General features: G+C 38.9%; 1 protein-coding gene across 1 annotated transcript in view; it reads right to left on the reverse strand.

Moving 5' to 3' along the window:
- The window catches only part of SEMA6A (semaphorin 6A), a 221,179-nt gene that overhangs the window by 72,789 nt on the left and 124,171 nt on the right, over nucleotides 1-24,219 (reverse strand). Inside the window, exons 4-9 of the mRNA XM_054986611.1 lie at nucleotides 18,317-18,377; nucleotides 16,169-16,231; nucleotides 14,869-14,970; nucleotides 11,045-11,135; nucleotides 5,490-5,609; nucleotides 445-533 (exon numbers count right to left, since the gene is read on the reverse strand). Of these exons, the coding sequence (XP_054842586.1) occupies nucleotides 445-533; nucleotides 5,490-5,609; nucleotides 11,045-11,135; nucleotides 14,869-14,970; nucleotides 16,169-16,231; nucleotides 18,317-18,377 (526 nt within the window). The remainder of the gene's footprint in view (nucleotides 1-444; nucleotides 534-5,489; nucleotides 5,610-11,044; nucleotides 11,136-14,868; nucleotides 14,971-16,168; nucleotides 16,232-18,316; nucleotides 18,378-24,219) is intronic.

Genomic DNA, 24,219 nt, shown 5'->3' on the forward strand with positions numbered 1-24,219 from the left:
TAACCTTGTAACTTTTAAAATATATTTATTGTGGGAATATTTTTAAAAATGCTTTCAATAAGGGGATCCATTGTTCTTTATGATACAGCCAGATTGAAATTTCTTCCCATTTACTTCTCTTGCTCTGATGAAGGACTTCCAAATACAGCTGCTTCCTTGCTTCAAAGTCAGACTTGTAATGATTATTTGAAACTCTGAATTAAATCAATTTGCCATATGCTTTCCAGCTTAATGGAGAGAAGAAAAAAAAGAATTTCCCATCTTGTCGCCATCACAAGCCAGAATGTTTTATTTCAAAGCAGTGTAATGTTGCACTCCAACCAACCTTTGCCATGAGCAGCAGGATTCTCTCAAAACAGTGACCTTGTCATTGTGATTTATGGCTCTCATTTCAAGGTCATTTCTAATCCATTATGGTCTATGAGGATTTTTTCACTTCCTTACCTTTCCCATGCTGTGGTATTCCACTGAGATTTCTCGAAAGAAGAAATAGATATAGTTGCCATAATCCAATGCCTGGACAAAGTAAGGCTCTGAAAAAAGTCAAAATGTTCTGATCATTCACATATAAATATGAAAGCTATCCATGGGAACATAACACAACATAACATGGACAGCTTAGGAAACTGTGGAACTGGGTAGGAAAGTAAGTACTATCCTTATATGCTGCTGAAGCCATACTAGCCGCATCTCTTTCCCTCCTCCCCTACCATTTCCTCTTTCCCTTCCCTGAAAGCCATAATAGCCTCCTCCTCCTCCTGCTTCCTTATCTCCTCCCATTCACCCAACCATGCTTTATATGCAGGGCCGGCGCATCAATGGAGGCAGGTCCGGCAATCACCTCCAGCGCAGAGGCGCTGGACGGGGCGCAGGGGTGCGTGCCACAGAGCAACTGAGTGGGAGGGCTGGGAGGACACACGCACACCAAGAATTCCCCCCTATCTCCTGCCTGTTGCCTCATAAACTACAAAGGAGTGGAGGAAAAGTGATAAGTTTGTTTGGGGGGACTGGGGGTGGAGATGGGACAGAAGAAAGCAAAGAGGAAGGAGGAAGCAGGAAGGACCTAGAGAAACAGCTGCGCCTCAGGGTGTGTGCTTTGAATGAGCTGCTGAAGACTCAAATCCTACTTCCAGGCACAAGCCTGCTGGATGCAAGGGCACCCAAAGACCATTCTGGGGTGGTGTGGGTTGCTGCTGCTCTCTCCCAGGATGCCCTCACATCAGGGGTGGGGAGGGGGGCTTGTGCCTGGAAGAAGAATTTGCATCTTCAGCAGTTCATTTAAAATGCACACCTTGAGGTGTAGCTGTTTCTCTAGCTGTTTCTCCTCTCCCTCCCCTTTGCTTTCTTCTGTCATTATTCCGTCCCATCCCTCCAAGAAAACTTGCATGACCCTCGTCTCATTTGGTCCAGCTCTAAGTTGCCCTGTGCTGCTGCCGCCGCCACTAGCACACAGCTGCGGGCCAGGTGTGGCAGGTGGCCAGGGTGATGTGGGGCAACTGAGCAGTCTGGGTGCGTGCACGTGTGTGTGCGCATATGCGTGCGCATGGGGGCAGCAACAGTCCTGAAGCTGCCCCCAGCCTCAGGCGCCAGAAACTCTGGCACTGGCCCTGTTTATATGCTCCCCCTCTTCCACCTTCCTTCCTCCTGGTAGCCACTATCCAAGACAACTCCGGCCCAGTTAAGCCAGTGATGGCCACCAGAACCAGTTACATGGTGGAAAATCTGCTAGACTTGTACCCGGGGGGAGGAGGGGCTCCAGATTTCATCCTCCCCACACTATTTCTGCTTTCCCTCTTCCTGGCAACCCCGATATCATCACCTTTTCCTTCTTTCTTCTCTCCTTCCTACCTGCCCACCTCTAGAAGATTCACTCATATGAACAGAGTCTCCTGCAGGTGCCATCCTGCACATGGGTGAGATCAACAGCATTCTCTGTGGTGGCCCCAGCCCTATGGAACAGCCTTCCTGAGGAAGTCAGGAGAGCCCCCTCTCTCTTGGTCTTCCGCAAACTATGCAAAACTGAATTATTCAAAAGGGCTTTTTTACACAGATAGGAGGGCTGTATTGTAAGGAAACGATCTCAAAGAGATGCTTCACGAATGAGTTAGGGACCACAGATTTAATCACTGTGTTGCCTTACGCACTGTTGCTTTAAGTATGTGCTCCTATATACTACCTGTTACTTTAAGTATGACTCTACTGGGTAGTTCTATGTTGTCTAAGTCAGTTCTAGAGTTGTTTATATTCTGTTTCAGCATTTCTTCAACTCTGTATTGGACTTTTGCTAATGTTATGTCTCTGTAAATTTGCATTTATTTACCTATGGCATTGTTTATTGAAATGTTCTTGATACTGACTGGGCTAATCTCACACTATATAATCTGCTTTAAGTCTCAGTGAGAAAGGTGGACTATAAATACCATTAATAATAATAAAAACAACAAAACAACAACAACAGCAACAATAATATTCCAAACAAAGCTCTTTGGCAGGTGCCAGCAGTTCTTATATATGTGAATGCACAGAGATCATAAGAGTAAGAACTGATTTCACCCACAAAAGTAGGATTGGTCATGGAAGAACCAGTTTAAACAAACATGTTATCTGTGGACCAAAAACACAAAACTTTTCAGAATTAGTCCCTACTACTGTTTGGTTTAAAAAAAAACCAAAGCAGAAAAGAGTTTCTGTTGTTGTTAATTTTATAGTAAAACTGAATAGTATTATTCCAAAGATACGTATTTATTCCTAAGTGTCTCTGGGAAATCAACACTTTTAATTACAACTCAATGGCCTGTCTTAATGAAAACCTAGTGACTTTCAGTGCAAAGCTAGTTATGATGTATAAACTAAACAGCTGCCTGTGCAGATGTACTATCTGCAGGAAGGAAGATCAGGCATAAGCGTGCTGGCCCTGCCCCCTGCCTTATGTGATTGCCACGTAATATGCTCAGAGCAAATGTGAGAAAGCATCTGCTTATTCACCTCCTCCGTGTGATCAGTGACCGCTGCTTTCTGAATGTTGCTCATCATGGGAAGGGAGCGTGTGAGCAGGCACTTCCTCTCTATATTTGCACAGTGCGGATATCTTGGTGACTGAGTGGAGGTGGAGTTGGGGGGGGGGGCTGCATGATTCTGCCTACTCTTCTTCCCTGAATGGTGAATCAGTGTGTGGGTCAGTCACCTGCACAGAGCTAAAGTCATAGTCCTCTCAAATTACAGAAGTATCTGCAATAAAATTCTGAACAAAGTGTAATCTAGCATTCTATCAATGTATTTTGAAGGGACAGACAATCACTGGTTTTTGTTTATGAAGGAGACACTCTGACATGAAGAATGAACTAAAATGCCAAATCAGAACAGCACTGCCAATAATCATGCGCAGAAGTAGTAAACTCTTGCTTAGCAGTAGAATGACTAAAATTTTAACAGAAAATTTGAGGCTAAAGACACCATTTCCAAACTTTTGGTTACAAGCAAAACTTTTGGTTACAAACTTTTGGTTACAAACAAAACAAAACTTTTCACAACCTCTAAATGCTATGTAGCATCCATTCATAATGTTGTGAAAAAATGAACAGCTACATTTTTAACAATGAGGTTATTTAGAACACACAAATTTACCCATATAGTACTACCTGACAGTAAAATGGTGATTTGGTTATTTTATTTTTATTGATGGATTTTAATGCTGCAGAACAAATTCTCTACACCTCATAAAGCTTTGGTAGCTACCTAGCATAATCAGAAGGAAGGGCTGGTAGTTTACTACTATTACAAAACACTCCTAATATGTATTTACCTGATTTGAAATTATATTTTGCCTCTTGTTGCTTAATGTGGATGAAAGAATAGTTTCTGTTGAGAAATAATGGACTTAGAGCATGACTTGAGATTCGGATAGCATGCTTATTTATGCTATAATAAACTTAATGTGGATTTTAAAAACAATTATATTAGACATGTCATTTTGAGAATATAGGACAAATATAAACTGAGACTATATCAGAAATTACCACAGGGGTTCTCAATGCAGGAAGCATTTTATAGGTGTGAAATGATAACTAAACAGAAGTGGCTAACCTATGGGGACTTGTTAGACTTTTCGCAGGGGGAACTGTAAAATGAAGTCAACAGAAGCTCTGATAGCTAAAGGTTATAGGTGTCAATGGTTTTTTATGCGCAACTGTTATAAAGCTTTAAAATAAATAAATCTGAATTAGAAACAGAATTAAGTATAAATGATGATCATGTTACTGCTAAAATGTATAATTGTTGTTGAAATTTGAGACAGAAGAAGAATGAGTGAAAGATTCTATGATAAAATGGGCAAAATTGTTGAGGTATAATATGAAATTGGAATAATGGAAGAATATGTGGATGAAGGGTCTGAAATCTACTCTTTATGAAGAGATGTATTGTTTGTATATGTCTCCACCAAACTAGCTAAAATGTATAAAAAATATCCATATGATAATATAATATACAATTTAAACCAGAAGCTTTTTTTGTTGGGATTAATGGATAGATAGCTAGAAAATAGACACAGTATTTTATTTTTATAAATGACAACAGTGGCGAGTCTATTATATGCTCAAAAATGGAACAGTGCAATATTGCCTATAATAGAGAAATGTATTGTGAAGATGATAGAATTAGCTGAGATGGCTAAACTTACTGCATTGATTAGTGAGAGAAGACACTATCTACATTTGTAAGAAATCCCTTATTGACTTTGTGCATGAAACTGAAAAAAATGAACTGATGATTTATGGCTTTGAAGTGTAAGGGGGGGGGGGGAAGGATTATAGAAAAATGGGAAGCTTTATTCTAATAACAAGAGTATAAGTGTGAATTCTGTAATTATGCCAATATTTGTCAAAGAGAAAATCAAGTTTTTTCCTATATACATTTTCATTTCTTTCTTTTTTCCTTTATCTTCTCTACCTTTTGGTTATTTTTTTCTTATTTTTTTTAACTTGAATCTGTTTTTAAAAACCTTTCAATAAAATTTATGCGAAAAAAACCCATATTTTCCATACTATAATGAAATTTGTAGAATTTAAAAAATCAACTTGGTGTATATTCTATTTTGGTGACTCTTACGGCTTTTCATCAATATCTGGTGACTCAGGAAGAAAAAAACTAGTGAAATATATGTACAAGTAAATTTAGTTCTTTCTGCCTGACAGAAGGTATTGCCAAATAAAGTATGACTGCGAAGTGCTTTAAACTTCCTTCTTTGTAAAGATCGCTAATGGTGCAATCCTAAGCAGAATTTCTCCAGTCTGAGCTCAGTAAAGTTCATAGGTATGAAATGAGTGAAAATAAATCTGTTTAGGATTACACTGTGAAGGGGGTAAGAGAGGACTGGACTGTAAAGCAGCACAGTAAATATAAGTAAAATTACAAAGCAAGGTTTGTCAGGAATCCACGTCTCTAATCAAAGTGCTGCCCTTCCCCTCTCCTCCCCTCTTTTGTTTACTCACCTTTCAACCATTTTGAATCATGCTTGACTGTCCGCAAAGTTGGACTGTCTCCAAGGCTCCGGTAAATGACTGCATCTATTGCAAGGAAGTCGGTCACAGTGGCAGAATAAAGCTTTCCCTCTTCCAGGGTGGGAGTGGAGAAAGAGAGGCAGAAAGGAAGGAACACAATTAAATTTCCTCATTAATCAGTGAGAAAGCACCAAAAATAGTCCTAGAAAATTCTATTCAATCTCATAGCAAGCACACAGCTATTAGGGATAGAAATATAGGGGGACTGCTTCATTTTAAATTATTCTCTACAATACAGTGTTATAAACTCACATCTACTGTGTTGCATGAGACAGATTAGTAATATGCATATATTTTTCATGAATATAAACAGATCAGGTAAATTATGTGGGACGAGGAGTAAATTCATGCAGGCATTCTATTCAAAGATATCATATACTCAGTCCAATGTCTGCCTGCTTAGGATTCAGAAGAACAAGGAGGCTCCCTTCTAACAGTGTTTACTAGGGACGTACACTGAGTAACTTTTTGTTAAAAGTTTCGAATGAACTCCATTCTGCTATTGCTTTGTTTCAGGTGGGCTATTGCCAGTTTGAATACAATTCGTATGTTTTTTCATTATCGTGCATTTGGGCCCCATTGCACATGCAGGACGAATGCTGGCTGTGCATGTGCAGACACACGCTGTTCTTTTAAAAAAGGGGTTGGGGAAATGAGGCTCTAGAGCAGCTGTTTTTACACTTAACAGCACCAAAATTGCACAGAACACAGTCCTCTCTCTAAACCATCCACCGACTGAGTTTTCCCTAAAGTACCTTACCCACACATTCAGCAATGGAGCATGAAGAGGGCATGTGTTGGGGGGGGGGTTCACATTGGTGGGAAGCTGCTCAGCAAAGTAGTAGTGGTGCTGTGGGATGGCGATGCCCAAGCAGGAGCGTGCTCCAACCAGCACAGCACAGCACAACAATAGCATTAAATAAAAATCCTGTTTTTACATATTGGCAGGGAGACACTAAGGGCTCAGTCTCTCCTTTTGGAAGCCAATTAGTTGGTAGACTTCCAGTTAAGGAAAAGAAGATTCTGCCTATAAGAAGCGAAACAAACAAACTTTTCTGTTGCAGGGGTGGGGGTCATTACATCTTCTTTTCCTAAACTGGGTTCACCATTCTGGAAGCTGCTTTAACTAAATGAAACAGCTAATTCTGAGTGTATTTCCGGCTTGTATGTTTTATTTTGCACACCCCTAGTGTTTACAGATGCTAACCATGGCAAGTAGAGCTTCAGGAAGTGAAGTAGATGTCTGATCTTGAATACTCAGAGAAAGGAAAGGAGTAGCAAGAACTGTGGACTCTACTCCATACCAACTCATCTTCCTTAGCTGCCCTGGAAATTCTTTTCAAGCAGTTAATCTGTCCTGGCTAGGTAATAGCAGTTGCTGTTGATGCATACGGTAAAAACTGCTATAAGAAAATTCAACGATGCTTCTAGGAACATAGTTTGGTGCGGCATCACAATGCTGATGGGTTCTTCTTTCCTCTCCAGCTTTAAAAGTGAAGAAGATAAGTAACAGCCTGTCACCTCCTTTTGAAATCTCCTTACCCAAAATAAGAGAAATACATGTGTGATCCTGCTAATTCTTGACAGATCACAGTCACATTAACTCATGATCATTGGGGCCAGTGGTTGCAGAAAGCTTGTTAATCAGCTGCAGCCTCAATTTCACATATATGCAATAATGTATTCATTTTCCTTCCCATCAAGTTAAAGTAAGTTTTATAGACAAGGTTCCTAGGCAACAGGTTGGCTCCTGTGGGTTAGGTGTTGGATCCCATGGATAAGATCTGTAAACGCAAGAGGGTGTGTGTCATTTTTGCCAATTTCCTTCCACATGTGGCAGCACCCAACCCTCCTGCTTCTTCTGGGGGAGGGTCCCTCATCTCCCATGAACAGTATTTGGGGGTGAGGGCATTTCAGGCTGCAGCTGGAGAGGACAGGCAGGGAAGTCACAGTTATGTGAATTTAGACAGAATTCACTCACCATCTATAAAATATTTTGATGCTGCAAAAAAGCTCATATACAAAAAGATATTGTTTTAAACGAAGGGTAGGTGCATTGACTCCCATTGCTGTTACCCAAATTAACAACACTTTGTAGAGAATGTTAAGCCATACACTTTAAAATGGACTAATTTCAGTAAATTTTTTAGAATAAATCTGACATTTTTACTTCTTTTTGTGAATTCTCAATAAGTGGGTCATATTCATTTCTAGTTGTGTCAAAACAATTCTTTTTCCAACTCAATAATAACTGGATTTTAGATGGTTTTAAGCACCTCTATAATATCATTCTACTATTTCAAATTCTATCAATACTATTACAAATCATTACATATTCTACTGATTGTCTTAGGTAACTAGAATGGCATGTGTTTCATTTCCATATTATTCATAGAAGTATACACTTGGAATTATTGTATGTATTCTGGAATTAAATGTAAAAACTCTTCTTCATAGGCATAACACTAGACCTGAGAGAATGGTAGCAAATGATAAATGTATGGTCTGTAAGCAGCTGGAAGGGGGACATACAAGAAGAAGGCAGGCAAAATCTTATTTCTCTGTTGCCACAATGAGACCATTGTTGGATATGGTACAGTAGATTTGGCTCAAATAATGTGTTTTCTAAGGTTCATCCTCTCTTTCCAATAACTGATTTAGTAGTTATTATTACTCAAAACTCCTAATGGTAGGTACCGTATTAGAAGAGGCATTCTCTCTTCCTTGTACATAGGAGAGGATACATCTGGCAAGATGGTACCTGTTGCAATATTTCATTTAAATACAAGGAAATACTGTCTTTTGCTTCAAAACTAGTGTTTGTGTGCATGCAATGTGGAACATGGTGTGATGATTTACTATTCAGTCAATAAATTATTCTGCATGCCCAGGACCCCTGGCTATTTTCTCGAGCAAGCGTTAGGACACTTCTACTGTTGACAAAGACAAAGAATGAAGCACAAACCATTCCTGGAATCTGTCACTATTTGTATTCCTCTTCTTATTTTACATGTACAAATATTTATAGATCATTCGAGCAGTAAATGATATAAATTTTGCCTGACATCTCAGTTAGTCCATTTTTCTGGCCAATATTCCTCTGTCATACACTAAATAGCTTTATACACCAAATAGTTTTAAAATAATGGTGATCATTGTATTTCTAAACACATTGCTGATTTCATCTGCTAAGGTATTTTATCAGAGACAAAACCTCTATACAATCCAAAGCAGAGCTTCTCCCTTCTAAATCAATGGGCTTAGAAGGGTACAAGTTGAGGACTCTCAATAACTTGCAAGGGGCATCTTTATTTCCCCATTCCTCCACGTCATCTTTTCCTTCCCTGACCTCCCCTTAACCTTTCCTCCTTCCTTCTCTCCTTCCCACCCACCTTTGTCTGCCCCCTATTTTTACACTTGCCGCTTTCCCAACCCCCACAGCCTCTCCCCATGACCTAGTTGTGTGGTGCTGGCTGATCCAGGCCCAGCTACATGGTGAAAAAACTCAAAGACTTTTCCCATATCCCCTTCCCCACACTAGTTCCTCTTTCCCTTCTCTTGGCAGCCTCCATATACTCAAGTTTCCCTACATCCTTCGAAACCACTAAGCAACTTACCTTTTATCTGCCCCTCGTATTCATTTTTTCTTAATTTATTACATTTATATCATGCCTTTCTCCACAAACCAGCTTATATCATTCTCCTTGCCTCCATATTATCCTCATAACAACACTGAGAGGTAGGTTAGGCTGAGAGTATGTGACTGGATCAAAGTCACAAAGCGGGATTCCACAGCAGAGTGGTGATTTGAACCTGGCTCTCCCAGATCCTACTTTAACCACTACATTGGGGGGGGGGGCTATTGTTCAAAAGTAGCAAGCAGCCAGGCCTAGGTGAGTCATGTAAGTCATGTAGTATCAAGTTGTACAATGGTTGTTTCTGGACCTAGCCCCAATGAGTCCTCCCTCAAAGTCCAAAACAGCCCTGGAAAGGGTTCTGCCTGCCCTGCGTTTTACTGACAAAACCAAGGCTGGAATAGTGGCAGAACTCTTATGGTTACATTTCAACAGTCTATGAAGGCATCTGTTTAAAGCTACAGGAACTCCTTTTAAAGGGTTTTTTAGTATTTTTTTTTCAGATTTCAGATTTTTGTGCAAACCTGGAGAATTTTTCATGTGTGTAGGAAGATTTGTCTTGTCTGTTCATGGCTCCAATCTCTGGATTTAAGTATCCTCAGATCAAGGCCACCTGGCTATTGGTATATAAAATTAGTGTTATTAAATTAGGTATTAAATTAGGTAAATTAGGTATTTATTAGGTAGATAAATAAGGTCTCTCTGCTCAGGAGTGCATTGTTTATCTCAAAACCATGCCCACTACCCCTATTTTATGGGCAAATGAGACTCATGCATGTGTGTGCGCGCACACTACCATTAAATTGAACTGAAATGTAATCAAGATCTAGTCTGGTCTGGACAAAGCCTAAATAGTCAGCAGAAATGAAAATGATCAAGAAACGTGCCAGATAAATGCCCCTAACATACTGCATGACATCAACAACACCAAGGTTGCAAAAAGATAAGCAAATCAAATTTCTAGGATTGGATGGATTCAAATGCTCTGAATGTGATTTAAAAAGGCAAACAAACAATTATTATTTTATTGATGTTAACCAGTTACACATTGAAGTGAACTTTTCATAGTGGGAAATGATGGTAGGTAGGAGAGAAGGTAGTTTTTTTTTTTACAATGCTATACTTTCTGAAAACACCTGAGAGCCTATTCCTGTGTGGTTTACACAACACTACTGAATATTTTACAGCTAAATTTGAAATGGGTTCACTGGGGTTCATGATAACACAATTTCAGTAATGAGACAATTTAATCATAAATCTATAAAGAGCAAAATTCCAAAATCCCATTCTATAATCAATGGCCCAAATTAACCCCACTAATAAGCACTCAATTTTTTAACCACTGCAAAAAGAATTAAGAGTTAATTGCATTTCTCTGCATGCATAATAAATCATGATTAAATCCACAGACTCTATTTCACTACCCTTCCCTGTCACAGCTGGTAACAAACATCAAGAAGCTTAATCACACCAGGTTTGTCCATTTTTCTTCTTCTATTTTAACCCAGAAAGACTGAGTTAGTGATAACCCACTACATTTATCACTACAGTCTATGTGTGTATTTTTTTAACTGAACCAGGATCTGGTATGATTTTCCATATCACTCTGTCCCAACATTATATTAGCATATTGACAGTTGTACATACACCTGCAAATAAGTATTTGCAAAGTGGACAGATTTTATTTCTTTACCATCAGCTGTTCAGTTCCTGGCCACGCCATGCACCATGAACCACTACTTTCCTCCTGTTTTGTAATCTATGTCCCTGTTCATGTGATACATCATATTTTAGATGTGAGAAAAAATGTACTGAGGTAAGCATGATTAATTTTTAACTCTTTCTTATTACCTGCAAACAATGCAACATTGGCATGCTTTGCATCATAAGGGCACCTTGCCATTCCGCTGAACTCATCTCCCAGAAACTCCAGAGTATCCCTCTGAAAGAAAAGCCACACAGTTAAGACTCTTTAGAAGAAATAGAATTGATGGCCTCTACTAGGACTGCTGATGCTTTTCATTTTAAAGTAGCAAAGTTCTTGTTTCCCTTTTCTTTTAAACTGTTTTTGCTATATATCAAGACACTGCAATATTATCATATTGCCACACCTGTCAAGAAAAAAAGCCCTTTAATGTAGTCCCTAAGTATCTACTTTGCTTTTCCTCATATATTTATCTGTACATGATTTTTTCCCTCTAACTGTCAATCAGACTGTGTTTTTTTGACTTTTGGGGAATAATTAAGTTCTGTCAGTGTTACGCAGAACAACTGCTAGCCATGCCCTTGAGAGAGAAAGCACTAAGATAATGCTGGATGTGTGCTCATGTTTTCACAAACAGGGACTCTTCCCCATCCTATTTATAATTGGAATCACACTTTCTTCTTGTGAGTTTCCCGTTTAGAAGGACTCTAGCAATGCTGGATTGAACCACTGTCATACACAAAGCCTCTTTTGTCTGTCAAGAATTAATCTCTGTCGTACTTGTAAATCTGAGCCTTAAATGAGACCCCTGGGAAATTAATTCTCCATAGGGTTCTAGTAATTATACAAATAACCAACTCAGTACAAAGCAGGTTCAGTAGGTTTATAGTAAAAGCTGTTGGAAAAAACTGTAGCACCTACAGGAATAAGAAGCATGTGCCTTAAGATTACTCAGCAGTGATTTCTCTTTTGTTTGGATTCAGCCCCACTAAGCATATTCAATTTATTGCAGCACAGGTACGCTTAAGACACAGGGCCTGAAAAACTAGTTGTGGATAATAAGCCATCTAAGCACCATTAGTCTTATCCAATCAACGTTCAGTCCCATGTGCTGGAGAGACCAAATTCAAGTGATGGATGGTTTATCATCATTTGTTTCTTGTCATGTATCCTGTCTCTCTAGGCTCTTTGCAAAGAATCAGCTTAGATTTTACGAGTATGGGAAAGTATTTTTTAAAATGGTAAAAAGAAAAAGAGTTTTGCTTGAAGCACAATTTTCTTGGTTTGTCTGCACTTTCACTTCAAGACAACATCAAGAGATGACAGTAGCATTGGAACAGTACGCGTCAAGTGACCTCACACCAGTTAGGCCAGGTGTTCCATTGACTTTCTGGAAGCCCTTGAGATAGCATTGTGCAGGAGCAACAGGTGAGGAAATTAATATGGGTCTATATCATGGGGAATTAAACATCTGCAGAAGTAATATAGAAGATCATTTATATCCCTCTGATCATGATGTCATATACATATATCCTGTACTTCTGATTTGACTTGTTATAGATCATTTTGTACTATAAACAATTTGTTACAGGTTGACTGAAAAGTATATCAATAGTTATTGATGTTTCACTGTATGCATTTGGTATCTAATGGACTGCATCAAAGGCTTATTGCTAAATAAACATATTCTCATTCCATGATTCCTCAGTTTAAACCTTGAGTGGGTTTCTCAGACTAGTAGTGAAGTGGGAAAATCTACAACTGGCTAAGGATGTTGGCTTAATTTCCCCTTCAGTACTATCAAACTCAACATTAATCAAAACAAATCACATCGATTAATCAAAAAAGTCATAAAACAATCAGAGAACAGTCTCAAGGATCAGTGATAAGTCAGGTAGTGGAATAAAACAGGTATTCCATGTCATCAAGAACAAAGAACTGTGTTCTTGATGACATGGAATACCTGTTTTCCACCAAGTCATCAAAGTTTGCCCCACTAAATGCAAACAATTTTATTTATTTATACATTTATATCCAACCTTCCTCATTTATAAAGCACTTAAGGTAGCTTAAAACAACCACATTAAAATAATGATGGCAGCATTAAAATCTACTCTTCAGCCATCCTGCAATGGAAGATGGTAGGGGAACGGAAATGTCTCCACTAGAATCACTGGGAGTTAAGCTGTTTTTGAAGTCTCTTTAAAAATCATTGTACCTAAATGGTATAATCTCAGAATTGAGGAAAGGCATGCTGAACAAGGCTTTCATTGGCCACAAATACGGCTTTGGAATTACAAGTTTGTCACCTGTCACTACTATTATCCTATTTATAGCTCCCTCCTTCTTTATTGCCCTTTCCTGTTCTTGGCAAAACAGTCTGGCTAGTACCCCATCCCACCTTAGCTATAAAGCTTGAAGCCACAATTGTTTGCAGATACGTAAAGTTGCTAACTGGAGTTGTTTTTTTTTTTAAGTTCCTATTCTTTAGCTCCTGCATCCACTATGCATGTACCTCTGAACTGTGGCCATAATTCACAATTTTATGGGGCAGAATTTAGACTTTGTTAGCATACAACCCAGCGAAAGCTTTCACAGGTGCTGAGTTAATATGGCTGATGTCATGATATCTAACATCTGACTATAAATCCTAATGCAGCAGTTGCTTTTATGGTTGCTTTCCTCTTTCATTTGTAGCACTCTTTATAGAGTTAACAAACCTGGAGCTGTTCCTGGCTTTTTTGCTCTTGCCTTCAATGTCAGTGGGCGTGAATGTCGTAATAGCAGTTAATTAAATCTTCCCTACTCCCAAAAGATGGCCTACAATGGTTCCTTGGGAATCAGAGAGATTATAAACATAGTAGTGTACTCTTCAGTCTGTCTCAATTTCTAAGAGCCTGATCTAACTCCTATTGCTATAACTAGAGATCCTTGTAATGATTGCTGGTGGGCTTAGTTCAGAATTTGAACACTTGGTACATGAACAGTTGCAGTTGATCAGAGCCAACTACTTCACTTTTCAATAAACCAGTCTTCTGCTGCACTGAACTCATCACTGGCTAAAGTTTGTGACTGCTGGACTGGATATAACACCATAGCCAGCTTCTGCCATCCATATGTTTGAGCTAGCTGAAAATCCTTTGCTTCAGGCATCTACTTTCAGGTCTGGCAGGATGAACATTTTAATTAACAACAAACAGGAGAATAACTTCAACATATCAAGTTGTAAAATATAGTTCATATTACAAAGTATGATGAGACTTACACAGCAATAAAGGCTTATCTGGAAGGGTTGTGAAAGATACCTCAACTACTTCAAGCACACCTCTTTTCACATCATGATTAAATGTGCATGTTGCAATTCAAAACTCTGCAAGAGTCTGATGAACAGATGGAGATTCATGTAAGCAGAAGCTTCCACTGGAGTTCCATTTACTTCAGTGTCAGGGAATGTATACAATGAAACCATGAATGCTCAACATTCTTCAGCAATTTAGTGAATAAACACTTAACGCTTGAAAAGATATATTGGCTATTCTTATATAACAGCCTTGTCTTGCTTTCCTCACAGTAACTAATGTAAAAAAAAAAAGCGAATTTCTGATCATTCAAAAACAGTTCAACTGAAACCATCGTTTTTTGGATTTCAGTATAGCATGACAATTTATGGCAATATTTCTCAGATGGCATATGCTTTCATACAAATTCAATACTACCTTATAAAATCAAAAAGAGTCCAGTAGCACCTTTAAGACTAACCAATTTTATTGTAGCATAAGCTTTCGAGAATCAAGTTCTCTTCGTCAGATGCCTGATCAGGCCCAGTTTTGATCAGGCATCTGACGAAGAGAACTTGATTCTCGAAAGCTTATGCTACAATAAAATTGGTTAGTCTTAAAGGTGCTACTGGACTCTTTTTGATTTTGCTGCTACAGACTAACACGGCTAACTCCTCTGGATCTAATACTACCTTATAAGTTCTGCAGGAGGGGCTGAAGGCATTTGATCCACAAATAAATAATGTATCTTCATTTTTTCTAAGAAGAACTTTAATAAAGTTATGACATTCATCCTGAAAAAAAGAGAAACAGTTTTTCAGCAAATGTGTTACAAATATTCTTGTTTACAATTGTATAAGGTGATTTCATTGCCATGATTACCATGAAACTAGTTTCAGCCAAAAGATCTGCTGTGGGCATTATTTCAGCAATCTTTTTTAAAAGGGGGACAGAGGCGACAGACTTCCTTCCCTCAGCATGAAAACAAACTAGGAATTGTGGATGTTGTACCTATCTCAGTCATTGCTGTTGACTAGATGCTTTTAAATGGTGCCACTTTTTTCAAGAATACGCCTCTATGGCTAAACTAACCTCTTATATGCACAACAGACCAATACTGGAATTTCAGGAAAAACTGAAAGATTTATTTCATTATGTTCTTACAAATTAAGAAAAATTAATAATAGTTAATATGGACATAGACTAATTATAAAACTGAGGTTTTAAAAATGTTGAATATAAAATGAGAATATAAGGTTAAATACAAAATGTTAAGTATAAAATTTTGGGCATAAGTAATTATAGAGAAGGGGAGGAGAAATAATTTAGCTGTGCTGTTATATATCTTATGTATACTTTTCTTTTACTATTTTATATGTATATTATCTAAGCTTTTATGCACTTTCTTTTATCTTTTTCTTTTTAAATAAAATTTCTTTTTAAAAAAAGAATGGGATACTCCACATTCTTGCCCTAGTGCAAAATGCTAGTAAATACCAGCTTAGCGAAAAGAGCTTTGGTGAGATAAAATGGATGTTACAGAAACAAACTCCAATGGTTCTAGGTTTATCCAGAGTTGTTAATATTTTGTGTTACTGCAACATTTGTCTAAGAGCCCTTCTATCCCTCTTGTGACTAAAAAAATATGCTTAGATATACAGACACAACATTATGTTCGTTCCCAATGGAAAACGGACAGTAATGTTTAGCTCCTCAAAATAGCATCGAACAATGTCAGTATACCTTGCAGTCCCCAATCCCCAGTGCTCTTGAGTATATCCTGATGTTGCTGTTTCTGCTGTCATAATGTTTCATCACATTAGAAGCAAACTATTTTTTGCAAATTAAAGCCTTCAATAAGCTGATGGAAAAAGCAATTACTAGCTAAGATGTGAACGGCATGATCTATTCCACATCACAGAGAGCGGTCTGAGATAACAGTCAAGGAACTAAACAAGAGTGGCAGCTGCAGGAGAAATGAAAATTGCCTACCTTATGTTTCCCCTTCATTCTGCATGTGTCTACATCAGGCTGTCTGGATTTCCATGTCAATTTCTGCCAGGATCAAGAAAGAAATCAATTAGAGCCCAGAGGTTGTTGTGTTTGATTTCAAAAGTAAGAGTTCCCTAGGGAAAACTAGATGCTGAATATATACTTATTGAAAGCTTTCTGCAGTCTTTTGCCATGATTAATTTACTGCAATAGTGAGAGACTGTGGATACAGAACACCTGGCTTAATTTTTTATTGCTATCTATTAAAGAAGAAGATTGTATTCTACAAAGCAAATGTGCTAAGAGGCAAACTTTTGTGAAGCATTTCCTTAACTTACGTGAAGTATTTCCTTCCTTTCCTCATTGCCGCTGTTTAGTTAAACTAGTACTTGAAATGCTATGAAGCCTACTGTTTAAAATCAAAGATGTACCTGGTACATTACCTGGGTTCAGTTGCAGAACAAACACATTTAACTCAAGTTAGCCACCTTACTGGAAGCAATCTCACCGACTGTGAGAGTCCCCTAAAATCTATGAGTCCCATAAGCTTGATTTCTAAAAACAGTTCTGTTTGTACTCTTTGGCTGAAAATAAAATTTTGATTATTTGTTGCTCTATAAAGTGGATTAAGCTAATAAGCAACCCAGTTTTGAATTAGTCAGACTTAAGTGGGAGGGAAACATTGAAAGTTGGAGTAATTACCGTCTGAGTAGCTGGATGTAATAGTATTGAGCATGTAAAGTAAAACCCCATTAAAGCACATTAACTTGGACTTAATGCAGAGTTATATTTAAGATTTTGACACTATTTTTGCTCAACAAATTTAATCATTTCTGTTTTTAAAAATCCTTAGCAATAAAAATATTTGTCACTGATGTAGCATTATTGCTACTCAGTGCCATCAATTTACCATAATTTTTTTAGCATGTGAAAATGATATTGTTCTCATGAAAAATGGCTCAAAGAAGTGAGGTGTGCTTTCCTCTCAACTATGGTACCTTTAAACTCTTCCTTGTCAGAATATTACATAATGTGGGAGTCTGCAACATGGTACTGATGGGCACCATGGTGCCAGCTGATACCTTACCTGGCACCTGCTTAGTGTTTTTAGAAAGTGGGTGGGGATCTTGTACAGCACAGCTTCTGATTGGCCTTTGACTATCTGATGGGCTGTTCAGATTAAAATAACAGTGCTTTGGCGGCAGCTGGCATCGCAGTGTTGGTTTTTAATCTCTCACTCCTCTTCCCCAACGTATTTTTAAAATTACCCCTCTTCTTCCCTGCACTTGGAACTTCTCTGTACTTTTCTGTGTGGCTTTGCCTCCAGTGACAGCCATCGTGTAGTTGGCTCTGCCTGCTGTGGTAGCCATTTTGTGGTTGTGCCCATCACCCTGCTTCAGAATTCCAAACGTGCCCACAGACTCACAAAGACTGGGGACCCCTGACACAATGGGTATTTAATACAGAAGCTTGTCTACATAGGGAGGGGATACAGAGGGTTGCAACTTAGTGGGAGTATAATTGCTTGGCATGCAGAAGGTCATAGATTCAATTCTTGGCATCTCCAGCTAAAGGATCTCAAATAGCAAAGTTGGAACAGATATCTGTCAGACAATACTGAGTTTGGTTAACTTGTGCTCTGATCCAGTATAACACAGGTGCATTTAAAAAAAATAGCAACAATAGTTGCATTTTAATTTTGCTTTTAATTTCTTATGGAAAGAATATGGATATTCTTGTTAGTCAATGAGCACAACTTCAAGGAGGTTTTGTTTAGTATATAGTTGCTTGATTGTACTCAATAAAATATTGGTAGGGTTTGCCTATTAAAAGGATTATATTGTAGTCAGTTAATACAATAATAGCTCAATGAGCTGCAGGTTATAAATGAATAAATATTTGATGAATTATTTGCCCACATTTCAATGCAGATAGCTTTGGGAGAAGTCATTTATCAGTGATAAGTGGAAATTCACAGTAGACCAGCCGCTCTTCCAGCTTTCCCCAATGTGATTTATGTGTGCCATCCTCCTTGATCATTGCAATTTCAAGAGCATTGTTGGAAAGCTGTGTAGAACAAAGTCTTTCCCTTACTTATCCCATTTTCCCCCTAGTGTCATTGGCTTCTGAATGACAGAAGCTACTCACTTTGCTAAAATGAATTTCTTCTGTATGTGATGCATCCATATCAACAGTATAAATATGGTCCCTGTAAACAAAAGGAAAATATTGAATACCAAGATAAACTCGGACAGTTTATTTTTTGTAGAAAGAGCTCTTTGTGATCAGATAAATCACCGCCTGTAATAGAGGAAAAACAAGAAAAAGACAATACCAAAGAAAGCTGAGAGGTGTACCTTCTGCTTCCCTTACTTTACAAAACAAAGACCAAAAAATCTTAAAAGTCATAGTTCAACACACAGATTTTTCCAGTTATATATTTTGTAAATTAACAAGGGCTGAAGACAAGAATTTAATGGATCCACAATCCTGATAACTGAGTAGGAGGTTTCTCCTTTTTAAAAATGCTCCGTACACATGCAAGTTTAGAGTTCCCTATATATCTAGATGCACATGAGAAGTATAAGTCATATGGGGGCTTTCTTGCTGTCTTCTGTAAACAGATGCTCTTTGTACAGAATAGGGGCCTCTACGTAATGTCAGAGTCTTTTCCCTGAGAGTGAAGGGATTGGGATTATGTGCCTGGTCCCTATTCCAACAGAAGTAGTGAAGAAAGGGATATACATATACACTTTTATAAACTTGCTTAGATAATGTTTTGTCAGGATCTTGAGATGGTATTCAGTGTGCCATTGTTAGAGCGGAACTACAAGTGACAAAAGGCACAGATTGGACACTTGTCAGCTTCCCTCAAGTTTTGATGGGAAATGTAGGCATCCTAGTCTTGCAGCTTGGCTCTCTGACTGCTGTCCAATGGACTTTTCAACTGTCACTTGTCCAACATTCCACCAAGCTGCCTACATGTCCCATCAAAACTTGAGGGAAGCTGACAAGTGTCCAATCTGTGCCTTTTGTCACTTGTAGTTCCACTCTTAGTTAACCAAGGTTACAGAAGGTTAAGGCTTTATTCATTCTTTTTAAAGGCTATTTTCCCAATATCAGTGGAGATGTTTTGACTGACAATGTGAAGGCGAAAGGCTGACAGCGACCAAATTGTTTCCAGAAGTCATTCTTCTTTTGCTACATTGATGGCCAAATTAAGCTTGAAAATATGCCTAGAAAAATGAATGTTTAACATGAGTTGCTTGAGTTCACTTTCTTGTTTAGCCAAGAACTGGATTCTGTTTAAAATTATCTGCCCTTTCCTTTTGGAAATACAAAACAGAACTCAGAAGCTCAGGTGCAGCCATACTTTCACACATTTTTCTTTTATGTGGAGCTGAAGACAAAAGTGTTTTCATTTTAAAGATCAGAATACAAAATATTTAAGCCAATCAAACATTTGAGGACTCTCACTGCATTGAGAGCAAAGAATAGGGCTGTGATTTTTTTAAAAAAATACACACTATCTCTTTCATTCATCTTGAAAATAATGTTTTCCTTCATAATATACCTAAAGTAAATGATCTAATGTTTTGAAAGGGTCTGCAGAATTCTATTGAAAGTAGAATACAGACTGTTTCCATTTTAAAAGCCCCTGCTGTCAAGACTAGCTAAGTTATCAGACTTGGGGAAACAAGGTTAGGCTTTCTAACTAAAGACGACACAAACATTCCTTGCTGTAAGATGAATAATAAGTGACACTCATCCCCCATAGAGAACAGGAGCAGTGCTGTCAACAGAATCCAGCTTTCAAGATTCTACTGCCAGCCACAGCACTGGAGCCTGTTTGCTTTGTAAGATGCCAAGGTGAGGAAGCTGAGCGTGTTTCTGTATGTCCACAATCTACAGAAGAAACTGTCATTTACTTCCAAGATAAGTTTAATGAGTTGCTTATTATTTGTTGGAACAGTATTAGCAGCAGAACAGTGATCAGATATCAGTACTAGAACAGAACTACCCATTAGTTTGAATTCAGCTTTATAGGTGACTCATATTGCAATCCTACGCAGAATTATACACTTCTAAGGCCACTGAAGTCATGATCGCACTGTTAGTGTTGCTCCCCCCATATATTTTCACTATTGTACTGCTGTTGAAAAGTAGACCCAAAAAATCTGAATTGTAAATGAAGAAGTGATTATTATTCACTGGCAACGGCTCAAAAATGTTCCAGTTGCCCTCTTTTAGCACAGCTCAGAATATGTTAATTGCTAGTAAAAATGAAAGCAGTAAGATTTCAAAATAGGCCTGGGTTGCTAAGCTCCATTCTAACTGTGCCTCCTTATAATGACTTAGTGACTGGTTTGCCAATCAACTCAGAAGGTAAGAGAGGCCAGTTTCTGGACCTATTTGCAGCTAACTAGAAAACATTTCTACATGTGTTGTTTAAACCACAGCTGCTCACACAATAGGAAATATTGGAAAGACTGTCAAGTACTAGTTATACTTTCCTTAACTATTAACAATAAGGGACTGTGCTATTCTGTATTCCCTGCTGCTGCTTAGCCCCCACTGCCTCCTGCTTGGAAGATCTGTACAGCTCTTGCTAATTAATTTATTCTTACACAAATAGACACTTCTAGCACTTCTATTTTCCCACCTCCAGTCAGCAGAACTGCTGATTGTTGCCATGGCATAATCATGTAGAGGAAGGAAATTTAAATAATGCCAGCTCCATTTGGACCCACTGGCCACCCACTGCAGGCCTTAACTGTGCACAACTGCATAGGATTCAAATAGGGTGCAATAAAGCATTCTGCGAGTGCCTATGAAGAATGATAGGTTATTCAAGAGCCTTGTGGGAGAGGAAGGCACAATGCACATCTGCAACGTCGCATGTACTTGTGAAGCTGCCAGGAGGACAGCAGTTGAGAGAAAACTAATTTGAGCACCTGAGAGAAAACAAGCTATACATGGAAAAGGTTATTTAGTCACTCCAACTTTGCTTGTCCTTGTCCTCCTTCTCTAGCCAGGGATTGTACAACAGTGTCAGGCTGGTTGAACTGCCTTGATTTAGTGGCTTACAGTACTGAAAGCATAGCAAAAAAGTGCACATCCTAGTGAACCCTACCGAGCAAGAGCCTTTTGCGGTTCACAATTTAATGACATCAATTGCTCTGAGGACTGCCTCCTTTGATCATTCCACACAGGAACTATTAATACATGTTACCAGCTCAGAGAAAGACATTCTAGTGAGGTTTTTTTTCAAACTTGCTACCACTGTATGAGCCTTTCAGGTCTGATGAAGCTTTGGCTTTCCAATAGGTTTGCTAGTCTCCAGGATGGGGCCTGGAGATTTCCTGGAATTACAACTGATCTCCAGACTACAAAGATCAGTTCTTCTGGAGAAAATGGCTGCCTTGGAGAATGTACCCTGCTGAGGTCCCTCTCCTCTCTAAACTCTGCCCTCCCCAGTCTCTACCCCCCAAATTTCCAGGACTTCCCCAACCTGGAGATGGCAATATTTTCCAACAAAGCACAATATCTCATCCCAAAATAATGGACTCACATCCTTGTCTTGCTGTGGTGGAACAGCTATACTCCTGCTTTAAAGTAGAGACAAGGAATATTCCACTAATGGAAATAGGAATGCACAATTTACAATAAAATAATTAAAATAAATTAAACATTGCTCCCCGTTGTGAGGGAGATGGTGGATATGTGCAGAAATGAGGAAGAAATAGCACTGGATGTGATTTTAGTTTTAAATGCCAGATCAGCAGTTTCCAGTTTTCTTGTTTCAAGGAACACTTTTCACCTAAATTGTCTCCTCAGAAACTTCTACATATTGCAGAGGACTCTGGGATATATTTTAGGATGCCGCACAATAACTGGACCTGTTAAGCCTTCCTGGTGCTTCACGTAGGGCTAAACTATGGATGATGATGCTTGGCGGGAATCCATGTGCTCAAGGAGTTTGTGTGTGTGTGTGTGAGAGAGAGAGAGAGTGAGAAAGAGAGAGAATTAATAGGATCTATTTTTAATAAAAAGTGGGCTGTACCAGACAGTGGTGCTAATCCCTCTCTTTCCACATCCTCACTTCACTGGGCTCCATTATCAGAGTCATGTTTCTTACAGTCTAGTTTAGTTCTGGTAGGGGAACTGGGCCAGAGGAAAATGCTTCGGAAAAAAGCGTGTAGCAATGAAGAAAAGGAAAAGGCAAGTTTCATGCCCCTCAGCCGTCTGCTCAGTTTCTGCTAAAGAACGTATGTGCCATCCTCCACTTTACATGTGAATGTGACCCCCCCATCATATCTAGCTTGCCTCTGAGTGTTACCTATAACATGCTCAGCACTACCCTGAATCTGCCCATAACTCTAATGGTTATGTTTATCTTTCCTGATTGGAACACCATCTGAAAACTCTAGGCTCAGTTCCTGCAATGGAATTGATAAAGCCTCCAAATCAGAAAATGAAAGCAATAAAGAATTGCGGGGAGGGGGGAGTTGTATTGTGTTGTTTTTCACTCACGTCACAGATACTGTTTAAAAGTCTTCATTCATGTGTGCTTAGACTTGCCACCTTCCAGCTGGGCCTGGGGGGATACACTATTCCAAGATCCCATTGCTTACTTCCTCTCACTTGGATGGTGGGACGAAATGTCCAGCAAAAATGGGGTGTGTGCGCACAGTTTCTGCATCCGTGGCACAATGACAGTGCTTCCAGCACAACCTGGAAGTGATGTCATCATGTCAGGTGATGCCAAGGCTGGATCTAGGGTTGCCAGCGCCCGGTACAACCCTTGCCCGCCCCCCTGCACGCCTGTCGCGCGCACTCCCGGCACTGCGTGATGACTTCACCTCTGTGACGTCATTACGCAAGGCGGGAGGCGTGCCACACGCATGGCAAGCCGGCTGTCCCAGTGCCTGGTGCACTGCAGAGCTGGCGGTGGCAGCGGCGCAAATGTGTGCTGGGGCAGCCAGCTTGCCACGCGGGTGGCTGAGCGCAGGGGTGGGAGGTCCTGTGCATACGGCAAACCAGCCACCCCATCGGCGGGGCAGGCGAGGGCTTCCCAACCCTGCCAGGAATGTTTTCAATTAATGTCTTTACAAGGATGTTTGATAAACACTTCTGATTAGGTTCATATTTGCCACTGTTTCTGGGTTCAGTGTTACTTGTATAAGTTTTCATTCATACTAATTATGAGGAGATTACTCACTTCCTAGCGTTTAAAAGCAATCTTTGATTTTCCCCTTGTCCCGCAAGATCTCAGCCCAGCAAAGAGTTTTAACTGACATTTGGAACAAAACAGTTTTTGTATGATTTCAGTGGAAGGAAATACAATAGCATTTATTTACTTGAGAAAAGAATAATAATATGCATTTAGTATTAATTTTTCATCTTGCATGAAACTAAGTACATTTTTTTCAGACGCATAAACATTTGCATTTTCAAACAGTTAAGTCATGTGCTTAGTTCCAGCCAGAATGTTCAAATTTCCCCAGGTCTTGTCTTTTGAGATATTCTTGCAGCAATTCATAGTTTACCTATTCTAATTCTGACCAGTTTTAAATCAGCCAAATTAGTCATTAGATGACTGCGTTCTTATGATCTTTTTTTATAGTGTTTTTATGAACTGTCCTTAATGGTGATTTTTCTTAGCAGGTTGCTTGAGTGGCCTGGACAAAAATTCCTACATCTGGAGACTGCAAGGCAGAAAGTTTCTTGAACAATTAGTCTCCATAATACTAATTACATTCAAAACTGCCAAATACTTGAAATTAAGTGTACACGTGCTTTTTTTGTTCTCACTATCACTTTGCTGTTCTGTAAAATATGCTTAGTACTGAAACAATATTAAAGTTTAATACCTCTTCAAATATGTATTCACACAATGTGGATTATTCTTGTTTATTCTTCAAAACAGGCAGTTTGTCATGTACTTAATTAAAAAAACTCTTTAAAACAGTATTAAGCTCTAGCTGGACAGATAATTCAATTGTTGGCACACAAATGCATTCCAAATGGGACATCATCAATACAAGCCC

This window comes from Eublepharis macularius, chromosome 8 (genome assembly GCF_028583425.1).
Source record: "Eublepharis macularius isolate TG4126 chromosome 8, MPM_Emac_v1.0, whole genome shotgun sequence".
In the NCBI taxonomy this organism is placed as follows: Eukaryota; Metazoa; Chordata; class Lepidosauria; order Squamata; family Eublepharidae; genus Eublepharis; species Eublepharis macularius.